The 24053-nt window shown below is 40.5% G+C and overlaps 1 protein-coding gene across 1 annotated transcript in view; it reads left to right on the plus strand.

The window, feature by feature from the left end:
* Positions 1-588: 588 nt before the first annotated feature.
* The window catches only part of LOC145358911 (mucin-16-like), a 62654-nt gene continuing 39189 nt past the window's right edge, over positions 589-24053 (plus strand). The window contains exons 1-20 of the mRNA XM_080213288.1: positions 589-613; positions 760-920; positions 1008-1075; positions 3288-3454; positions 4841-4867; positions 6579-6743; positions 7013-7180; positions 8032-8192; positions 8280-8347; positions 10873-11039; positions 12949-12975; positions 14699-14863; positions 15133-15300; positions 17911-18071; positions 18160-18227; positions 18486-18655; positions 19927-19953; positions 21407-21567; positions 21706-21773; positions 23474-23643. Of these exons, the coding sequence (XP_080069414.1) occupies positions 589-613; positions 760-920; positions 1008-1075; positions 3288-3454; positions 4841-4867; positions 6579-6743; positions 7013-7180; positions 8032-8192; positions 8280-8347; positions 10873-11039; positions 12949-12975; positions 14699-14863; positions 15133-15300; positions 17911-18071; positions 18160-18227; positions 18486-18655; positions 19927-19953; positions 21407-21567; positions 21706-21773; positions 23474-23643 (2362 nt within the window). The remainder of the gene's footprint in view (positions 614-759; positions 921-1007; positions 1076-3287; positions 3455-4840; positions 4868-6578; positions 6744-7012; positions 7181-8031; positions 8193-8279; positions 8348-10872; positions 11040-12948; positions 12976-14698; positions 14864-15132; positions 15301-17910; positions 18072-18159; positions 18228-18485; positions 18656-19926; positions 19954-21406; positions 21568-21705; positions 21774-23473; positions 23644-24053) is intronic.

Genomic DNA, 24053 nt, shown 5'->3' on the forward strand with positions numbered 1-24053 from the left:
ACCAATGCACAGAAAAGAATAATGTTCAAATGACATCTGGTATTGTGCAGTCTTTGCCAATGGAGCCAATACAGTTATAGTGTGAACTTTTTATTTAGTTTTTATTTATTATTGTCTCAATTAGGCCGACATGCACACTGCAATGAAGTTACTATGAAAATCCCCTAGTCGCCACATTCCAGCACCTGTTCAGATACACTGAGAGAATTATGCATGGCCAATGCACCAGCCAGCATGTCTTTCAGAATATGGGATGAAACCAGAGGAAGCCCATTCAAATATGGGGAGAACATGCAGACTCCGCACAAACAATAACCAAAGCTGGGAATCAAACCTGGGTTGCTGGTGTTGGAAGGCAGCAGTGCTAACCATTGTGTCACTGTGCCATCCATGGCACTTAGGTTACTTAGTACAAATACAATGTCTCAAAAATCCAACATTGGAATTTAAATTTATGACAAGCAGTGTATATTTCTTGTTTATTATATCCTGATTTTTTGAGGATTTTTCAATCTGATTTCCTGCACATAGACACTTGAGATCCTCTATAGAGGGCTCCATAGTTAGAATGACAGAGGATGGGTAGAAATGTCTGCTGAGAAGTTCACTAAAGGTCTGTGGGAAACAATGCTGGAAGTGAGCTTTCAAAGTTGTTCCTTTGCCACTCCTAGCAAAACTTTGAACGAAAGATTATAATCTTTCCTTGAATAGATATAAATTTTTTGACTTCTCTTTGCATTGCGTCTTGTTATTTTATAGTGGAACCTACCATCGTGCCTGTAACAGTCAATCCAAATCAAGGAACAAAGCCAAAAGAATTTAATGTAACCTTCACCGTGCTCAACCTGCCATTCACACCAAATCTACAAAATCTCACTTCAGCGTTGTACACGACTGAATCGAGGAACATTGGTGACAAGGCAAGTCTGCTATCTGTGTCAGTTGAGAAGGAAATATTCTATTCCATTGCATGATCATACTAAAATGCAACAATTTATTTTCTACAGCTCAATAATCTGTATGCCAGCAGCAACGTTAGAGTGGCATTCCTGAGTTGTCAGTCTGTATCATTCAGGTAAGAAATTAACAATTACTCTGAAAGATTTATTATGTAAAATAACCATGACTTTTAACGGGCATCTTGACAAATACATGAAAAGGATGTGAATAGAGGGAAGTGTAGGGGGTTTTAGTTCAATCAGACAGCATGGTCAGTGCAGGCTTGGAGGGCCAAAGGGCCTGTTCCCGTGCTGTAATTTCCATTGCACTTTGTTCTTTGTATAATCAAAATAGGGTTAGAAAATGAATTTCTCAATGTTACAACCTGCCTCACAAACTGAAAGCTACTCAAATTACTGTAAATGTGGAACTCTGATTTGCTTCCTACCTCTTGGATTCTAAGAAGTGACTTTAACTTAGTAATTAAAAAACGTACTTGTGGATACATGTGTTGCAATATCCTCTTTTAGGTAATTGCAATTCTCCTGAAATATTACAGCAGGCACAAACACAGAGTTTGATAGATCGAAGCCAATACACTTATTAACAGACTTGCTGATTGGTATCTTGTTCAAGACAACAATAAAGGAACAGAAATTAGGATTGAAATTCTCTGCACCCTCCCTTGGAGTGGGCTAGCAGTGAGAGACAAAATATTGGGAGACATATGGCAGTAGCAGACCGAGTATTAGTGCACCCGCTTGCTTGTAAACTAATTGAGGCCCTTAATTTGCCAAGTAATTGGCTCATAAGGGGCTGTTCTCACCACTGCTCATATTTTACCAAAGGCAGGGTTGCCCAGGGCACCCTGTAAACAATGGAGCTGCCATCACCATTTCCCTCCCACAAGTAACTCCCCTCTAGCACTATGTGCTCCCCCCAATACTCCCCCTAAGCAATCTTCAAATCCGCCCCTTCCCCACTCACTGGGTCTAGCCTGGATAGCCAAAGTAAAATATGTAGCTGCACATCTGGCTCTAAGGCTCCTCTTGAAGGGTAGCTGTCTGTGGTCCTAATGGCAATGATTACTTCTTGTGACATTGCTGGGAATGGAGGACCGCTGCCATCTTATTAGCCAACAGCTGTCAAAGGGAGGCTTCAGGTTCAACAGTGGCTATGGTTCCACCTGAGACAAAATGCTAGGTGGCTGACTGTAAAATTGGCTTTGCTGAGCTGGCCAGATGGAGATGGGACAACACTGATTTTTAAACTGGGCAGGCAGGCCCACCGCCTCCTGATAAAATTGCCTCGTATCAATCATAATAGTTTGCTGTTTGTGCTTAAGATGTTAAAGTAGCGGGTACACAGGATTTTGACTCAACTAATGCTGTTGAGGGATGCACTTGTAAATGATTGGAAAGTAATGGGGGTCACATCTTCTCCCAATGCTTTATCTATTGTGACAGAGAGGTGGACAAGTAAGCTGAATCTACAGGAAGGCTTCAGCAATTATCCATTGACTTGGGTCACATTCCAAATGCAGCTCCTCCACTAAACTGGCATTGAGCTCTGGAGCAAATCACCTGCCATTGAATAAGCTTAGTCTTCTCATAACATACAGAATTGTGCAATATTCCTCACTGTCTTTCCAAATACCATGCAATGTACCAACATTTGAGGCATTATAATTATTTTGATGGATGCAGGAATCTGTACGGCAAATAATTTAAACAGAAACATCACTTTCTAATGTTGAAAGCTAGTGGTCTGTAATTTTCAGGGTTTATGATGACAGTAAGTCAGCTTTCACCATTTCCCCCTCTGTGAACCTGAACACGACTTCAAAATTTAATGCAATCGTTGATTAATGGGGAAATGAGCAAGTTGCTGCCCCAGAACAGGGTTAAATCAGTCTGCTCTGTGCATTGAAGAACCCTGTGATCCCACATCCCCACTCCCAGTACACCCAGTGCCAGCAACAATTGAGAACACCCCCTTCTGCTCTTACATTGCTAAAATTATCTCCCATAAACATTAAGCTTGATTATGATGAGTTGTAACTGAGTTTTTCATTTCCTGGTTGGCTGTCTGTGGGAATTCTTTAATGTTAGAGGCTCTTTGGACATCTTGAGGACATTGGCACTAGCAGCCTCCATTGTCTAATGGTACCAACAACTGCACATTGAGAAATGTGTCAGTTTTTGCCACTGAGATTGTGAGATCTCTCAGTGAGGTTTTCTATTATGTCAGAGGCTCTCGTTTCACTGCAAGCATCAGACAATTCAATGATTCAGTGTTAGGCTTAACGTTTTGAAACTAATTAACCGCCTGTTATTTATATATGGCAGGCCTGCAATTGATGGCAACAGTACAGTTGAGGCAATCTGCACTTTCAAAAGGAACGCTGCCCAGCCAGTTGATAAAGTTCTACTCTACCATGAATTCCGAGACAACACGCAGGGCATCACCACCTTAGGAACGTATTCACTGGACAGCAACAAACTCTACGTCAATGGTACCTACGTCGTTTTAATTAAGTAGCTATGTACCTTTACTGTAACCAATTAAAACTTCATCTCATAGGCTGTATCCTACAGCTGTATCATCAAAACCTTCCTCACAAACAATGCCCCCTACGTACTAGTCACTTGGCTCAGTCTGAACCCTGAACCTGCCTTCCATCTAAAGGTCAGATATGGGGATGGTCGCTGATGATTCCACAATGTTCAGCACATTTGCAATTCCTCAGATACTGGCTAGTCCTTGTCTAAATGTAGCTAAATCTGGACAATAGCCAGGCATGGGCTAACAAATGGGCAGTAACGTTTGTGTCACACAAATTCCAGCTAATGATTATCTGTAAAAAGGGAAAATCAAACCTTTGCTGCTTGTCATTCAATTGGTATTAACTGAAATCCTCACTATCAACATCATGGGGGAGGTTACCATTGTCCAGAAATGGAACTGCATTAGCGGTATAAATGCTGTGGCTATCAGAGCAGATCATTGGCATAGGAATAATGCAACATGTAACTCACCTTCTGCCTTCCCAAAGCCTGTCCACAATCTGCAAGGCTCAAGTCAGGAGTGTGAAGAAATACACTAGCCTTGCCTGGATGGCTGCTACTTTAACAGTATTCAAGAAGCTTCACATCATCCAGGACAAAGCAGCCACTTAACTGTTAACCATTCCACAAACATTCAATTCCTCCCTCACTGTCGAAGAGTGACAGCTGTTTGTATTAACTACAATAGGGGCTGCAGGAACTCACATAGGCTCCTTAGACAGCACCTTCCAAACCTTCAACCAGTATCAAATATTAAGGGCAACAGAGATGTGGGAACAGCCACCTACAACTTCCCCTCCTGACTTATAAATATATCACATTCCTTCAGTGTTATGGCACACCTTCCCTAACAGCACTGTGGGTGCACCTACATCACATGGACTGCTTCAGTTTAAGAACACAGCTCACCATCATGGGCAACTAGAGACAAGACATTAATGCTGGCCTATCCATCAACGCCCAAATCATTCAAATGATTTTTTTATATCCTGGTCTACTGGTTCTCTGCCACTCTGCTTTCTCCACACGGTCGGCTGCCACGGTCAGTCAAATCACTCTCACTCATTACTGATTAGTTGACTCCAAATTATTTCTCAGTTGATTTCTTCTTATTCGTTTGTAACCCAAAATAAATAACAGACACACAAATTATTGCAACATCCATTTTAGCATGTTCAAAAGTTTAATCTCTTACAAGGTGTGAAGTGTCTTATCCAAGTCATCATATGTTTCAGACCTGGGTTTAATTCATATGAAACTCGTGATTAAATCCAATTTTAAAAGTATTTTAACCAGCTTCATTTAACAGTCCAAATATATTTGCTTTTTTTTAGGTTACCATGAATCAGCTGCCTTAACCAGTAAGTATGATAACTAAAATTAAAGCAGAATACTACAGATGCTGGAAGTCTGAAACAAAAATAGACATTGCTGAAAGGTTTCAACAGGTCTGACAGCGTCTCTGGAGAGAGAAATAAAGTTAATGTTTTGAGTCCAAGTGACTCTAGTTCAGTGTATGATAACTACCTCTGTTCATTTATTATTGTGGTTTAATACCCTTACAAATGTAGCAGTGAGTCAGTTTCTTGGGTAACCTTAACAACCACCAGACCTGAGTAAAGAAGTGGAAAGGTATCCTCTGTCTGATAGTGAAACTGTAAGCACACTCTTCAGCAATTTGTTTAGGATGCTGCTCGAATTAACACACCACCTCAAACCTTCACTGTTGTTTGAGCAGTGGGTCAGTTGGTGGCATGAACATCTCTGCCTCGGAAGCATGCAGGTTCAAGTTTCATTGTAGGACTTAAACGTAACAATCTACATTGACACTCCAGTGGAGTGCTGCACTGTTGGAGTTGCAGCCCCTCCATTGGACGTGAAAGATTCCACACACTGTTTTGAAAAAGAGTGGGAGATTGTCCTTCAATCGCCACCACAAAACTCCAGTGATCTGCTCATGTTCACATTGCTCCATGTGCTTTTCCTCAGTTACAAGAATGGTCAGACTTCAACTAGTTCAAAGTGCTTTGGGAAGTCTGATAGTTATTAAAGGTGCTGTACGAATGCAAAAAATTCCTTTTTTCTTCCTTTTTATTGGAATAAGCTGGATGCTAAAACATAAATGGCTGGGATCAGATTGTTAAAACGTTTAAAATTTAGGAATTGAAATTCCGATTGCTTGAAGTTCTGGTGGATGAGTAACATGGGAATCGAAGGTGAAGTCTGGAGCTGGATAAATCATTCCATCAGTAACTCCAGAGATTACACTGAGCATGTAAATTTTTAACTCAACTGTCTCTATATTTACTTCAATTATAACAGAACAATTATACATTCTTAATGGACAAAATGTCCATTAATGCCAAAAAAGTTCTACATCTCATCAGTTCCTACCAATTCCACCTTGTTAAAAATGCTACGTAATAAAATGAAATATATTCCTGGATTAAATACGAAATGATTTGTGTAGAAAAATATCATACACAACTGTAATTTTGATCATATTCCCCAGATTATAAAAAGATTTGTCAGTGGATGATAATGTAGGATTTTCGTGACTAAATGTTAAACATTGACAATGAAAACTTTTTAACAGAAAGGTTAAACCATTCAAAATTAATCTGTTTTAAAACCTCTACTAAAATATCAGAGATTGCAGGTATTGAAGAAAAAGGGAATAGAGGAATATCAGAGTCAAGCAGAAAGAAGTAAGCAATGAGGAGAAATTTGTTTGGAGTATAAAAACTGCATAGACCAGTTAGGCTGAATTGGATGCTGCTGCTCCATACATTTGGTTTGAAATATCCAAATTTTGAGCAATCAGTGCAAAACAGTGTTGACAGTAAATGTTACTGAATGTCATCAAGGTGCATGTGTCAGTGTGAGTATAGTGAATGAGCACCAGAAGCATGAAGAGTAAGCAGATAACAACATTCATTAGCATGCAACACTGATTTGACCATGACTCTGCCATTTTGGAGCACAATGCTTCAGCCAATGTGCTCTAGTGCTCTTAAACTCACACAGCTTATTATTTCACTCAATAACAATGTACATCCATTTCAAACACAGCAGCAGAAACATTGACAGCCAACACACAGACCTCCGTGGCAACACTGACTTCAACTACAGCTCCCGTTTCAACAAGTACAACAGCACTAATTGCAACAGTGAGCTCCAGTAAAGCATCTACAACTGAAGCAACAACACACGCAACCTCAATCTCTTCAACAAGTGGTGAATATGAATGCCTTCTTGTGAATTGTGCTGTTCTCATTCATTTTAAATCCGTGACAATTTCAGAAATACATCATGTAACAAAGCACTGTAGTATGAATTAGGTAACAATTACACAGGTAGAATATTATCCAAAAGACATTTGGTGAATAATATTTGCAACATAGTTATGTTACATTATATCTAAGATGGTGACTTTGGCAATAAATGTTTGGATGTTCCATCTATTTTGTATACCTCATGAAGTCTCAAACCTACTTTAATAACAGCAACAACAGAGACTTATACTGCAAAGACACAGCCATTCACTGCAACACCAACCTCAACATCAGCTGTTGCTTCAACAAGAACAACAGCATCAACAACTACAGTGATCTTGACTGAAGCATCAACAATGGAACTAACAACAACCTCAACATCAAACACTTCAATAGCCGGTCAGTACACAATTCTTTCTATCGGGGTACCATTCCCATTCCTTTAATTCTACTGGGATTCTAGAATCACTAAAAAGTAACAACAAATAAGGGTTAATGCTGACTACCATTGCACAGAGTAGAATGTTCAAATGACGTCTGGTATTGTGCAATCTTTCCCAGTTGAGCCAAAACAGAGTTATAGTGTAAACTTTTTATTTATTACTGTCTGAATTAGGCCTACATTCACACTGGAATGAAGTTTCTATGAAAATCCCCTAGTCACCACATTCCAGCACCTGTTCAGGTATTCTGAGGGAGAATTTAGCATGGCCAATGCAGCTAACCAGCATGTCTTTCAGAATGTGGGATGAAACCAGCAGAAGCCCATTCAAGTACACAGAGAACGTACAAATTCTGCACAAATAGTGACTCAAGCAGGAATCAAACCTGGGTCCCTGGTGTTGGAAGGCAACAATGCTAACCATTGTGTCACCGTGCCATTCATGGCACTTGGGTTACTTAGTACAAATACAATGTCTCAAACTGAGAACCTCTGAATTTAAATTTATGACAAGCAGTGTATATTTCCTGTTTATTACATCCTGATTTGGCTTTTTTGGGGATTTTTCAATCTGATTCCCTAATCATAGACACCTGAGATCCTCTGTAGATTCCAGACTGACAGAGGATGAGTAGAAATGTCTGATGAGAAGTTCACTAAAGGTCTGTGGGAAACAATGCTGGAAGTGAGCTTTCAAAGTTGCTCCTTCGCCACTCCTAGCAAAACTTAGATCAAAAGATTACAATCCTTCCTTGACTAGATATAAATTTTTTGACCTCTCTCTGCATTGTGTCTTGTTATTTTATAGTGGAACCCACCATCGTGCCTGTAACAGTCAATCCAAATCAAGGAACAAAGCCAAAAGAATTTAATGTAACCTTCACCGTGCTCAACCTGCCATTCACACCAAATCTACAAAATCTCACTTCAGCGTTGTACACGACTGAATCGAGGAACATTGGTGACAAGGCAAGTCTGCTATCTGTGTCAGTTGAGAAGGAAATATTCTATTCCATCGCATGATCATACTAAAATGCAACAATTTATTTTCTACAGCTCAATAATCTGTATGCCAGCAGCAACGTTAGAGTGGCATTCCTGAGTTGTCAGTCTGTATCATTCAGGTAAGAAATTAACAATTACTCTGAAAGTTCCAAGTCAAACTGCATATGTTGAAAGTGACCTGGATTTATTATGTAAAATAACCATGACTTTTAACGGGCATTTTGACCAATACATGAAAAGGATGTGAATAGAGGGAAGGGTAAAGGGTTTTAATTTAGTCAGGCAGCATGGTCAGTGCAGGCTTGGAGGGCCAAAGGGCCTGTTCCCATGCTGTAATTTCCATTGCACTTTGTTCTTTGTATAATCAAAATAGGGTTAGAAAATGAATTTCTCAATGTTACAACCTGCCTCACAAACTGAAAGCTACTCAAATTACCGTAAATGTGGAACTCTGATTTGCTTCCTACATCTTGGATTCTAAGAAGTGACTTTAACTTTAATTTAAAAACATACCTGTGGATACACATGATGCAACGTCCTCTTTTAGGTGATAGCAATTCTCCTGAAATATTACGGCAGGCACAAACACAGAGTTTGATTGATCGAAGCCAATATACTTATCAACAGACTTGCCGATTGGTATCTTGTTCAAGACAACAATAAAGGAACAGAAATTAGGATTGGAATTCTCCACACCCTCCCTGGGAGTGGGCTAGCAGTGAGGGGCAAAATATTGGGGGACATATGGCAGTGGCAGACCGATTTTAATGCACCTGCTTGCTTGTAAACTAATTGAGGCCCTTTATTTGCCAAGTAATTGGCTCATAAGGGGCTGTTCTCGCAAGAGCTCTTATTTTACCAAAGGCAGGGTTGCCAGAGCACCCTGTAAACAATGGAGCAAGTAACTCCCCTCTAGCACTGTATGCTTCCCCCAATACTCCCCCTAACCAACCACAAAAGCCATCCTTTCTCACTCACTGGGACCAACCCATACAACCACCATGAGATATGTATCTGCACATCTGGCTCCAAGGCTCCTCTTAAAGGGGGAGCTGCCTGTTGTCCCAATGGCGATGACTACTTCTTGTGGCATTGCTAGGAATGGAGGGCTGCTGCCATCTGATTAACCAACAGCTATCAAAGGGAGGCTTCAGGTTCAACTTTGGCTCTGGTTCCACCACAAAATACTAGGTGGCTGACTGTAAAATTGGCTTTCCTGTACTAGCCAGATGGAGATGCGGACACCCTCGACTTTAAACTGGGCACGCAGGCCCAGCACCTCCAGATAAAATTGCCTTGTATCAATCACAATGGCATGCTCTTGGCACTTAAGACATTAAATAACGGGTATACAGGATTTTGATTGAAATAATGTTGTTGAGGGATGCACTGTAAATGATTGGAAAGTGATGGAGGCCAAATCTACTCCCAATGCTTTATCCACTGTGACTGAGAGGTAGACAAGTAAGCTGAATCTACAGAAAGGTTTCAGCAATTATCCATTGACTTGAGTCACGTCCCAAATGCAGCTCCTCCACTAAACCGGGATTGAGTCTTGGAGCAAATTACCTGCCATTGAATAAGCTCAGCCTTCTCAATGTGCACAGCCACCAAACTATCCAGAACCGTGCAATACTCCTCACTGTCTTTCCAAATACCATGTAATGTACCAAAATTCGAAGCATGGATCCAGAAATCTATACAGCTTTATACAGAAATCAGGGGCTCTCATTTCACTGCTGTCTGCAAACATAAGAACATAAGAACATAAGAACATAAGAAATAGGAGCAGGAGTAGGCCATCTAGCCCTTCGAGCCTGCCCCGCCATTCAATAAGATCATGGCTGATCTGTCGTGGCTCAGTTCCACTTTCCCGCCCTCTCCCCATAACCCTTAATCCCTTCTCTTATCAAAAACCCATCAACCCGCTTCTTAAAAATATTTAGCGAGGCAGCCTCCACCACTTCAACGGGCAGAGAATTCCAGAGATTCACCACCCTTTGAGTGAAGAAGTTCCTCCTCAACTCCGTTCTAAACCGCCTCCCCTTTATCTTGAGGCTGTGCCCCCTAGTCCTACTGTCTTTTTTGAGCGGGAAGAGTCTCTCCACCTCTATCCTATCCATCCCATTCATCATCTTATACGTCTCAATGAGATCTCCCCTCATTCTTCTAAACTCTAACGAGTACAAGCCTAGTTTATTCAGCCTCTCCTCATAGCTCAATCCCCTCAACTCCGGTATCAGCCTAGTAAACCTCCTCTGCACTCCCTCCAGGGCCAAAATATCCTTGCGCAGGTGCGGCGCCCAAAACTGCACACAGTACTCCAGCTGCGGCCTCACCAATGCCCTATACAGCTGCAGCAAGACCTCCCTACTTTTATATTCAATCCCCCTCGCTATGAAGGCCAGCATCCCATTCGCCTTCCTGACCACCTGCTGCACCTGCAAGCTGGGTTTTTGCGACTCATGCACAAGGACCCCGAGGTCCCTCTGCACCGTCGCCTGCTGCAGTTTTTCGCCACGTAAGTAATAGTCCTTCCTACCATTCTTCCTACCAAGTACTTCCTACATCAGACAATTCAATGATTCAGTGTTATGCTTAATATTTTGAAACTAACTAACCGCCTGTTATTTATATATGGCAGACCTGCAAGTGATGGGAACAGTACAGTTGAGGCAATCTGCACTTTCAAAAGGAATGCTGCCCAGCCAATTGATAAAGTTCTACTCTACCATGAATTCCGAGACAACACACAGGGCATCACCACCTTAGGAACGTATTCATTGGACAGCAACAAACTCTACGTCAATGGTACCTGCTCATTTTAAGTAAATAGTTATTTATTTTTACTGTACTCAGTTGAAACTTTATCTCACAGCAGTAGGATACGGCCTATATCATCAAAATTTTCCTCACAAACAGTGCCCCCTACACACTAATCACTTGGCCAAGTCTCAACCTTGAACCTGTCTTCCATCTGAAGGTCAGATATGGAGATGTTCGCTGATGATTCCACATTGTTCAGCACATTTGCAACTCCTCAGATACTGGCTAGTCCATGTCTAAATGTAGCTAAACCTGGACAATAGCCAGGCATGGGCTAACAAATGGGCAGTAATGTTCATAAGAACATAAGAAGTAGGAGCACAAGTAGGCCATCTAGCCCTTCGAGCCTGCCCCGCCATTCAATAAGATCATGGCTGATCTGAAGTGGATCAGTTCCACTTTCCTGCTTTCTCCCCATAACCCTTAATTCCCCTGTCTATCAGAAACCTATCTACCCATGACTTAAATATATTTAGTGAGGTAGCCTCCACCACTTCAACAGGCAGAGAATTCCAGAGATTCACCACCCTTTGAGTGAAGAAGTTCCTCCTCATCTCTGATCTAAACTGCACCCCCCCCCCCCCAAACTTATCTTGAGGCTGTGCTCTCTAGTTCTGCTATCCTTTCTAAGCGGGAAGAATCTCTCTACCTCTACCCTATCCATCCCCTTCATTACCTTACACATCTCTATAAGATTCCCCCCCATCCTTCTAAACTCCAACGAGTACAGGCCCAGTCTAGTCTCTCTTCATAGGCCAACCTTCTCATCTCCGGTATCAGCCTAGTGAACCTCCTCTGCACTCCCTCCAAGACCAAGGCCAAGGTTCACATCACACAAATTCCAGCCAATGATTATCTGTAAAAAGGGAGAATCAAACCTTTGCCATTTGTCATTCAATTGCCATTAACAAAACTGAAATCTGCACTATCAGATTCCTGGGGATTCAGAAACTGTACTGCATTAGCCATATAAATACAGTGGTTATCAGAGCAGATCACAGTCATAGGAATAATGCAATATGTAACTCACCTCCTGCCTTCCCACAATCTGCAAGGCTCAAGTCAGGAGTGTGAAGAAATACACTAGCCTTGCCTGGATGGCTGCTGCTTTAACAACATTCAAGAAGCTTCACATCATCCAGGACAAAGCAGCCACTTGACTGTTAACCCTTCTGCAAATATTCAATTCCTCGCTCACTGTCAAAGAGTGACAGCTGTTTGTACTTTCAATAATATGGGCTGCAGGAATTCATAGAGGCTCCTTAGACAGCATCTTCCAAACCTTCAGGCAACACCAGACATTAAGATAATGGCAACAGAGACATGGGAACAGCCACCTAGGACTTCCCCTCTTGGCTTGTAAATATATCAAGTTCCTTCAGTGTTGGGGGTTAAAATCCAGGCACACCCTCCCTAACAGCACTGTGAGTGCACCTACATCACATGGTTCAAGAATGCAACTCACCATCAAGGGCAATTAGAGACAAGGCATAAATGCTGGCCTAACCATCAATGCCCAAATCATTCAAATGATTTTTTTTTTATACCCTGGTCTGCTGGTTCTCTGCAGCTTGGCTTTCCCCAAACAGCTTACTGCCCTTCAGTCAAATCACTCTCCCTCACTACTGATTATTTGACTCCAAATTATTTCTCAGTGGATTCCTGCTTACTTGTTTGTAACCCAAAATAAATAACACACAAATTATTGCAACATCCATTTTAGCATGTTGAAAAGTTTAATCTCTTACAAGGTGGGAAGTGTCTTATCCAAGTCATCATATGTTTCAGACACAGGTTTAATTTATATGAAACTCATGTGATTAAATCCAATTTTAAAAGGAAGTATTTTAACCAGCTTCATTCAACTTTCCAAATATATTTGCTTTTTTTTTAGGTTACCATGAATCAACTGCCTTAACCAGTAAGTATGATAACTAAAATTAAAACAAAATGCCACAGATGTTGGAAATTTGAAACAGAAACAGAAATTGCTGAAAAATTTCAACAGGTCTGGCAGCATCTCTGGAGAGAGAAATAAAGTTAACATTTTGAGTCCGAGTCACTCTTGTTCAGTGCATGATAACTACCTCTGTTCATTTTATATTGTGGTTTAATACCTATCCAAAATGAGCAGTGAGTTGGTTTCTTGTGTAATCTTACAGCAATCAGACCTGAGTAAAGAAATGTAGGTGAAAGGTATCCTCTGTCTGATAGTGAAACTGTCAGCACATTCTTTAGCAATTCATTTGGGATGCTGCTCAAATTAACACACGCCTCAAACCTTCACTGTTGTGTGAGCAGTGGGTCAGTTGGTGACACGCACATCCCTGCCTTAGAAGCATGTGGGTTTGAGTTTCATTGCAGAACTCAAGCGTAACAATCTACACTGACACTCCAGTAGAGTGCTGCACTGTTGGAGTTGCAGCCCTTCCATTGGATGTGAAAGATTCCACACACTGTTTTGAAAAAAAGAAAGAGTGGGAGATTGTCCTTCAATCGCCACCACAAAACCCCAGTGATCTGCTCATGTTCACATTGCTCCATGTGCTTTTCCTTAGTTACAAGAATGGTCAGACTTCAAATAGTTCAAAGTGCTTCAGGAAGTCTGATAGTTATTAAAGGTGCTGTACAAATGCAAACATTTCCTTTTTATTGGAATAAACTGGATGCTAAAACATAATTGGCTGGAATCAGATAGTTAAAACATTTAAAATTCAGAAATTGAAATTCCGATTGCTGGAAGTTCTGGTGGATGAGTAACATGGGAATCAAAGGTGAAGTCAGGAGCTGGAAAAATCATCCCATCAGTAACACTAGAGATTACACTGTGCATGTAAATTTTTAACTCAACTGCCTCTATATTTACTTCAATTATAACAAAACAATTATACATTCTTAATGGACAAAATGTCCATTAATGCCAAAACAATTCTACATCTCATCAGTTCCTGTCAATTCCACCTTGTTAAAAATGCTATGTTATGAAATGAAATATATTCCTGGATTAATTATGAAATGATTTGTGTAGAAAAATAAATATCACACACAATTGTAATTTTGATCATATTCCCCAGATTAGAAAAAGATTTGTCAGTGGATGATAATGTAGGATTTTGGTGACTGAATATTAAACATCGACAATGGAAACTTATTTTCAGCTGAAAGGTTAAACCATTCAAAATGAATCTGTTTTAAAATCTCTATAAAATATCAGAGAATGGGATTTCAGGCATTGAAGAAGAAGGGAATAGAGGGATATCAGAGTCAAGCAGAAAGAAGTAAGCTATGAGAAGGAATTTGTTTGAAGTAGAAAAACTGCATAGATCAGTTCAGCTGAATTGGATGCTCCTGCTCTGCACACTTGGTTTGAATATCCAGATTTTGAGCGTGGATTAAAGCAAAACAGCGTTGACAGTAAATGTTACTGCATGTCATCAAGGTGCATGTGTCAGTATGTGTATAGCGAATGGGCACCAAAAGCATGAAGAGTAAGCAGACAAGGATGTTCATTAGCATGCAACACTGATTTGACCACGACTCTGCCATTTTGGAGCCCAATGCTTCAGCTAATGAGCTCTAGTGCTCTTAAGCTCACACAGCTTATTATTTCACTCAATAACAATGTACATCCATTTTAATCACAGCAGCAGAAACATTGACAGCCAACACACAGATCTCCGTGTCAACACTGACTTCAACAACAGCTCCCGTTTCAACAAGTACAACAGCACTAATTGCAACAGTGAGCTCCAGTAAAGCATCTACAACTGAAGCAACAACACGCGCAACCTCAATCTCTTCAACAAGTGGTGAGTATGAATGCTCTCTTGTGAATTGTGCTGTTCTGATTCATTTTAAATCCGCGACAATTTCAGAAATACATCATGTAACAAAGCACTGTAGTATGAATTAGGTAACAATTACACAGGTAGAAAATTATCCAAAAGACATTTGGTGAATAATATTTGCAACGTGGCTATGTTACATTATATCTAAGATGGTGACTTTGGCAATAAATGTTTGGATGTTCCATCTATTTTGTATACCTCATGAAGTCTCAAACCTACTTTAATAACAGCAGCAACAGAGACTTATACTGCAAAGACACAGCCATTCACTGCAACACCAACCTCAACATCAGCTGTTGCTTCAACAAGAACAACAGCATCAACAACTACAGTGATCTCGACTGAGGCATCAACAAAGAAAGTAACAACAACCTCAACATCAAACACTTCAATAGCCGGTCAGTACACAATTCTTCCTATCAGGGGCATCATTCCCACTTCTTAAACTCTACTGGGATTTTACAATCACTGAAAAGGTGACAACAGATGAGGGTTAATGTTGACTACCATTGCACAGAATGGAATAATGAGGTGATACGGTCTTTGCAAACATAGAATTTACCAGTATAGTATCAAGTTAAGCTCGTTAGTTCTGCTACAATGTCTCAAAGCTGGCAACCTCAGGACTGAGGTCGTGTCAAATTTCAGATCTTGCTACGGGCAGTTTGAACCATGGGCGATTTAGGTCAAACTGGGTCTGATGAAGTCAAGGGTCATTCGAAGTGCAGGAATAGACAGGCGCAAGCATGGCGAAGCAGGTAGCTAGTGAGGTGTCACATCAATCCAAATCAATATCTCATCAATCATAGACTCCCTACAGTGCAGAAGAAGGCTATTCAGTCCATCGAGTCTGTACTAACCACAATCACCCAGGGCCCATTCCCATAACCCCACACATTTACCCTGGTAATTCCCCTGACATTAGGGTCAATTAGTATGGTCAGTCAACCTACCCCGCACATCTTTAGAGTATGGGAGGAAACTGGAGTCCCTGGAGGAAACCCATGCAGACGTGGAGAGAAACTGCAAACTCCACACAGACAGTTCCCTGAGGAACCTGGGTCCCTGGCACTGTGAGACAGCAGTGCCAACCACTGTGCAACTGTGCTGCCACTATGCTGCCCCAGCTGTGGCACAGTGGCACACTGGTTAGCAGTGCTGCCTCACAGCGCTAGGGACCCGGGTTCAATTCCAGACTCAGGTCATTGTCTGTGTGGAGTTTGCACATTCCCTGTGTCTGCGTGGGTTTCCTCCCAAAGGCCAAGGACGTGCAGGTTAGCTGTAATGACCATGCTAAATTGCCCCTTAATGACAAGGGACTAGCTAGGATGAATGCATGGAGTCATGGGAATAAAGTCTATTTAGAATTGTAGTCAGTGCTGACTCAATGGGCTGAATGGCCTCCTTCTGCGCTATAGGATTCTATGATCAATTAGCTAGGCCTTATGACACAGAGATTAATTCCTTTTGCCTTGCTGTTACAATTATTTGGGAAGATATTAACTGTTCTTAATTAACATTTAGAGGTTTATTAACATAAAGACTTAACGTTTGCTTTAAGTGAATAATTAACAAGGCACTTTATTTAAGTAATCAGGAACCTTAACTAAATGAGTAACATATTAAGTAAGGTACAGGTTGACTAAACTGCTGTTCAAATAATACAAGGAACATTCAATACCAAAACAGTAATAATTGAATTTTAGTCACTCTCTGTGTCATAAGGCCTAGCTAATTGGTTATATATAACCAGGCTTGATGGAATTCAGAAGATTTGGGAGTTCTTCTGTAGTTGTCCACTGTCTTTAATGTCTTTCTGACTTGGTATCCTTCTGTTCGGTAGCTGGATAATTCTCTTAAGTGATATTTAAACTGGCAGGATGGAGGGTGCTCTAGAGATGAATGCTAGCCTTTTGAATGACTGTCCTGGCTCTGGAGATGTTCTCCCAGAAAAGGCTGTTGTTTTGGCCTTTATACCTACGATGACCATGCAATTTTCTTATCCCCGGATTGGTTTGATGTTGTCAATGCTATCAAATTCAAATCTAATAGGTCTTAATAGTTGATTGTCCTTTTTAAACTGATAGGCTGGCAGAATGCAAAAGCCTGCTACCAAATCAACCTTGATGTTTGGTCTTTTTGAAATAAATATTGCAACCTGGAGTCTGTGTGTACTCTGCGTTTTAGCACAGAACTCAAGAACAGCTTTTAAAGGGATAACGCACTGATTTCTTTCCCTCTAGCATTTTTTATAATTCTTTTATATCTTTATGAACATTCTTATATCTTTACAAACTCAAATTCACAACACAGGTAAGTTGTTATTTCTTCTTTTACTCAATTAAAACTGATACAGGGTAACTTCTAAACATGTCCAGTTTTTGCACAATTCTCTTTTTTTGGCCAGGCAGATTTGAGACACTAATGTAATATTATCATCGCAAAAGACCAAAGAAAAATTTAATCATTTATCTGTAAGAAGTACCATACAAAATTATTTGTCATGAACCTCTATCGCCTTGGAAAGATCATTTTAAAAGTGTGGAAACGCATTCCCTCAGAAGAAAATTAATGCTGTAGATTTAAAGGAACAATTAAATCAAAGTAATTTTATGCAACTTTGCGCTTTGTTCTTTTGTGTTTATTTTTCTTAACCTCGTGTATGATCAAATCTCTACTTCACTTTCTGTATGATGATTTAAATATAGTGTATGTTTCCTGTTTATTATATTCTGATTTGGCTTCTATGAGGAATCTTCAATCTGATTTCCTGCTCATAGACACTTGGGATCCTCTATAGAGGGGTCCATATTCAGACTGACGGAGGATGAGTAGAAATGTCTGCTGAGAAGTTCACTGAAGGTCTGTGGGAAACTACACAGGAAGCGAACTTTGAAAGTTGTTCCTTTGTCACTCATTGCAAAACTTCTACCAAGAGGTTATAATCCTGCCTTGGATAGAATTAAATTTTTTGACCTCACTTTGCATTGCATCTTGTTGTTTCATAGTGGAACCCACCATCGTGCCTGTGACAGATAATCCAAATCAAGGAACACAGTCAAAAGAATTTAATGTAACCTTCACCGCCCTCAACCTGCCATTCACACCAGACCTACAAAATCTCAATTCACCGTTGTACACAACTGAATCGAGGAACATTCGTGACAAGGCAAGTCTGCCATCTGTGTCAGTTGAGAAGAAAATACTCTATTTCATTGCATGATCATACTAAAATGCAACAATTTAATTTTTTACAGCTCAATAATTTGTATGCAAACAGCAATGTTAATGCAACATTCTCGGATTGTAAGAGCGTATCATTCAGGTAAAAAATAACAATTACTCTGAAAGTTCCAGGTCAAACTGCATCCACAACATATGTTGAAGTGACCTGGATTTATTACATAAAATAGTTATATTATTAAAATAGCGTTTGAAAATGAATTGCTCAATGTCATAGTGTGATGTGGTAATTTCTGTGTTGTTGCAAGCTTCACATACCCAACCTTCATTAGTCATTAGTCAATGTTATATATAAATCTTTAATAAAATAAGGTCACAACCTTTTCTATCTATGTGGCAGACCTGCAAGCAATGGAGACAGTACAGTTGAGGTAATCTGCATTTTCAAACAGAATGCTAATGTCCAGCAAGTCAATAAAGTTCAACTTTACCATGAATTCCAAGACAACACACAGGGCATCACCACCTTGGGAACATATTCACTGGACAACGACAGCCTCTTTGTCAATGGTAAATGCTCATTTTAATTAAATCATAGTATCATAGAACAAATATCTATTCAATTTTATTGCAATGTAATCAATGAATTCTTAATTTATGAGGCACTGTCTCAACAGCTGCTCTTCATCCTCTCCTAAGATTGATGCCCTATCCTTCATAATGATTTGACACCATAGCCTGGCCTACTGATTGTCTTCTCCATGCTCCACACCCACACCTACTCCGCCGCGGGGGAACCTGCAATGGTGGCGGGGGTTGGGGGGGGGCGCGGGGGTCGCTGTCAGTGGGACCTGACAATCCCATCAAAGGAAACAATTGTAAAATTTCTTGATCTGATGGCTTCATCACACTTCGTGTGCTCCATCTCACTCATTCTCACTCACTTCTGATCTGTTGATTCCATCTTGCTGTTGTTTTTCTAGCATGTTGGCACAGTGCTTAGCACCGCTGCCTCACAGTGCCAGATACTGAGGTTTGGTTCCCCATTTGGGTCACTGTCTGTGCGGAGTCTGCACATTCTCCCCATGTCTGCATGAGTTTCCTCCAGGTTTCCTCCCACAGTCTAAAAGACATGCTGGTTAGGTGCATTGGCCATGCTAAATGGGCGGCATAGTAGCACAGTGGTTAGCACTGCTGCTTCAAAGCTCCAGGGACCTGCGTTCGATTCCCGGCTCGGGTTACTGTCTGTGTGGAGTTTGCATGTTCTCCTCGTGTCTGTGTGGGTTTCCTCCGGATGCTCCGGTTTTCTCCCACAGTCCAAAGATGTGTGGGTTAGGTTGATTGGCCATGCTAAAGTTACCCCTTAGTGTCCTAAGATGCTTAGGTTAGTGGGATTAGCGGACCATAATATGTAGGGATATGGGAGTAGGGCCTGGGTGGAATTGTGGTCGGTGCAGACTTGATGGGCTGAAGGGCCTCTTTCTGCACTGTAGGGTTCCATGGTCCTATGGTTAAATTCTCCCTCAGTGTACCCGAACAGGCGCCAGAGTGTGGTGACTGAGGGATTTTCACAGTAACTTCCTTGCCTACTTGTGACTAATAAATAAACTGAAAATTAAACTTACTCTTGCCTATTCATTGCCAAATCAAGGAGGTAACATTCATTTAACACCGACATTCGCATTTTCAAACATGTAATTTCATACAAAATGTGAAGCATTTTATGCAAACTAGCACGTTTCTTGGTTTAATTTATATCAAACACGTAATTAATTGCAATTTTCAGGGGAAGTTTTTTTAAGTAGCTTACTTATCATTTCCAAATATATTTGTTCTTTCAGGCTACCATGAATCATCTGTGTCTACCAGTAAGTATGAAAACTAGTTAATATTGCTGTTTAATATCACTACAAACGTACCATAGAATCAGTTCGCACGTAATGTTTCAATAGCCAGACTTGAGACAAGAATCGTATTGGAAAGGTTTCCTCTGTGCATAAGGCACAGTGAAATTGTAAGCATCATCTTCTGCAATATGATTTAGGATTCCAAGTACGCAAAGAACAAGTACGCAAAGTCAACCTGCACTCTCGTGCTAGCTATGATCCCATTGGGAGAACAAGACTGACTTTTAGTGATAACCTCCATTGCTATCTATTCCCTTGTCTTCTGACTGTGTATCAGGAGGACCTCCTGGCTCTTGTGGGTACAAAACATCTCTCCTCCATCACCAAGTCCTCTGGTGCAATGTCGGAAAACCTGGTACCTGCTGTCCTTCGCATTCAGCCATTCCTTTGCTTTTCCCAGGTCAGAATCAGCTTCTCCCCAGGACTTAGGTGGTAATCTGGCAGTGCAAGGCTATTTGAGCTACTGTCCAGGTGGAGTGGACACTTACTTTGATCATGTCAGTGGGGATACCAGCACACTGTCATTATCAGATGAATCAGAACAATCATATTATTCTTTGTGGCCAGATGAATCAGAACAGTCACATTATTTTTCGTGGCCAGGTCTCCCAGTATTATGGTTCACTTTACGAGCCCTTCTTTTATATAATACATGAAGTGCTGTGGGTAAGATAAAAGCAGAGAATTACTTGAAAAGAAATGAAGCAAATAGGATCAGACAATTATGTCCAGTGTGAAATCACGTTCTAGGGCTGACTGAACCTAAAAGTGCTTTTCGTGCCCACTTCTGAGCCCACTGGGTACTTGCACCCAACGATTCAGGCCCAGGTTTCAGAATTAAACATTAAAGAGCAAATTCTTTACTGACACTTTCAATATATTGTCAAATAATACTACATCATTGAAGATGTAATGTTCCCATTTAGATTTAGTGCATCCTTGCATTTCCTGTGTAATAATTTTTTGAAATATGGGTTTTACAAAATGTGGAAGTTGAACTAAATATCATGTCTAGGCTGTCGTGTCCTCTCTTTGATGTGACGAACGTTAAGACATTGATGTTAACAGTATGTGTAACTAGAGTAGAAGCAGCACATTGTATTTGAAACCAAACTTGCCAGCCGTATAGAAGATTCCATATTACCGTTCCTCTCATAGGAGTAAGGAGGACTTAATTCATCACCAGAGAAACAATATAGTGACATTGCATGTTCTGTACCTACTCAGATGATGTGGTAGAAAACATTGGGTTTTCTAATGGGAAAGCATAACTGTCAGCATTTCCACAACTTCTAACACTGGTCTGGAAAACCGATATTAGGATTTTTGTAGATTTGTGTGTATTTTGGTTCTCTTGCAAATGACACATCTTGGTCTATTCTCAGTCTAATATGTTCCTTATGTCTGCTAATAGCGATACCACCAACTGTGACCACAACACAAACTCCAGGCCTGGGTGTGAAGCCCATTGAATTCAATGTGACCTTTGTTATCACTGACTTGACATTTACTCAAAGTCTACAAGATCCCAGTTCTTTGCTGTACATTTCTGCCTCAACTATTATTTCTCACCAGGTAACCAATACAATTATGCTAGCATGCAATAAGTCAAATGTGCATTTTTGTAATTGCTAATTGGAGAAAATGACTGATTGAATTATTCTGCGAATCATTGAGGATTTCTCCCTCACTATGATTGTGAATTTATTGCAGCTCACCGACCTGTACAACAAGAGCAAAGTTAATGCAAGATTTTCAGGTTGTAGAACCACTTCCTTCAAGTGAGTTGTTTCATTGTTTTATGTTGAAAATATGCATTATGATTAATTTGTAAATATAAATAGGCATTATGGAAGGGTAAGTTGATAATAGTTCTACGAACCATGTGAAAATGTTTAAAATTGGTAAATGCCTCGCAATGTATGGCACGTAGAGAAACATTCAATGACTGTATGTTATATGTATTGTTGCATGTTGTATTGTATGTTATATGTATTGTGCGTTCCCTGATACTGTTTGTAATTATTTTACATTGGTATGTTTCAGTCACACATCATTAGCTAACTAGAATAGCAATTAAAGTTTTAGCCGCGGAACTAATTCCTTCACCATTAGTGTTACATTGTTCTGATATTCATTTCACCCTGACAAATAGTGCTGGAGGGCAAGGACCTGTTTTGAACTGATCTTTTGAGAACAGTGATAGATTGGTATTCATTTAAAACTCTGGAATGCAGGATAAGTGGAATTTCCTATTTTTTTCTTAGTTCTGGACCAAGGAGGCAAAGCAGTGTGCAGCTCAGTGGCTGCACAGTCAGCTTTTCTCATCATATTATGCACAGTTGTTAGAAAATAATTCTAGACATATGGCCCATGTTCTCATGCCGGTAAGGCAGGCTCTGAAATAGCTGTCAATGTACCAGCTAGCATAATTAAGGACCCCTCGCACCCAGAACATTCTCTCTTCCATCCCCTTCCTTCGGGACAAAGATATAAAAGTCACGTACCAACCAACTCAAGAACAGCTTCTTCCCTGCTGCTGTCAGACTTTTGAACAGATTTACCTTGCATTAAGTTGATTTTTCTCTACAACTTAGTTATGACTGTAACACTTAATTCTGCACTCTCTCCTTTCCTTCTCTAATTTACAGTATGTTTTGTATGTATAGCATTTAAAAAAACAATACTTTTCACTGTATGCTAATAATGTGACAATAATAAATCAAATCAAATCAAATGTAAGTTTTCTAGAGATAGAAATGTCTGATAAAACAAATGAATATACTCTCAAACGCACACAGGGAACTCTGCCTCCATGTACACAAGGACCCACACACCTTCCCAAATACATGGGACCCCTCCCCCACCTCCAAATGCATATCAGGACACCGCATCTGTGGAGGTCCCCAGAGGAACCCCTATGACACTGGCCGCAGCACCCTCTCACTATTTCTGACTAGGAAGGCAATGCCAGAGTGCAATGCCAAAAAGCACTGCCAGTGGGCATTGGCAAAGGGCACTGCAAGGGAGCACTACATGACCATGTGTTTCTCTGCCCCCCCCCCCCCCCCCCAAAGATACCTGTAACTGCCCAGCAAGTTCCAGTCACCTGGTTCACTTTGCTGTTGTACTCCTCGCTGACACGACATCACATCGGCAAGGGAGGAAATGGCAATGTGGGGGGAAATGGGGAAGCATGCTAATGGGATGAAAATGTATTGAAAGGAGATTCCTGACCTACCTGTGTGTGAACCTCGTTTTGTCAATGGTGGAGAGTGGGGATGATCACACTGCGAGATCTCACCGGCAAGTATCTCACTGGCCTCTCACAGGATTTTGCACCCCCCTATGCCATGGGTGCAAAAACCCAGCTGATATTTGCAACTTCAATTAAAGAAATGCAGAATGATGTCAATCACAATAAAAAGTTCAGAACAACATGTCATTTAGTTAACTCCCTTAACACATTTTGTTTTAACAGACTGGCAGATATTGCTAACACCCGTGTGTTTGCAATTTGCACATTCAGAAATGATTCTGATCCTCAGGAGGTTAACAAAGTTACTGTGTACCATGCATTTAGAGACAACACAAAGAACATCTCCACCTTAGGAATGTATTCACTGGACAGCAACAGCCTCTACGTAAATGGTATTGTGCATTAAAAATGTATCTATTTAAATGATTGAACTTGTTACTTTTTTTAAAATCCTGCATTAATTCCAGTCTTTATTGATAACTTTTCAATTGATGCATTTCACCCAAAACATGTTACTAATTTTTCAGGTTACAATAAACAGACTCCTTTACCCAGTGAGTATTTCTTTAAAGCAAATTCTTTACTGATACCTCTTCATATATTATCAAAAAAAAACACATTATCAGAAATACAATGACCGAAAATCTCCTGTTTTGCCCGATGCGGGAATTGTAGCGGGTGAGACAGGAAATTTCGTGGATCATTTAAAGCTCGGGTGGGAATTTCCGGTCTTGGGGCACGTGCGCCAGTCCTTTTCTTCTTTAATTGCTTGTTGCACATCTGAAACTGTGAACCAGTAATG

The sequence above is a fragment of the Carcharhinus amblyrhynchos genome, chromosome 26 (assembly GCF_965287045.1).
Source record: "Carcharhinus amblyrhynchos chromosome 26, sCarAmb.v2.hapA, whole genome shotgun sequence".
NCBI classification, from domain to species: Eukaryota; Metazoa; Chordata; class Chondrichthyes; order Carcharhiniformes; family Carcharhinidae; genus Carcharhinus; species Carcharhinus amblyrhynchos.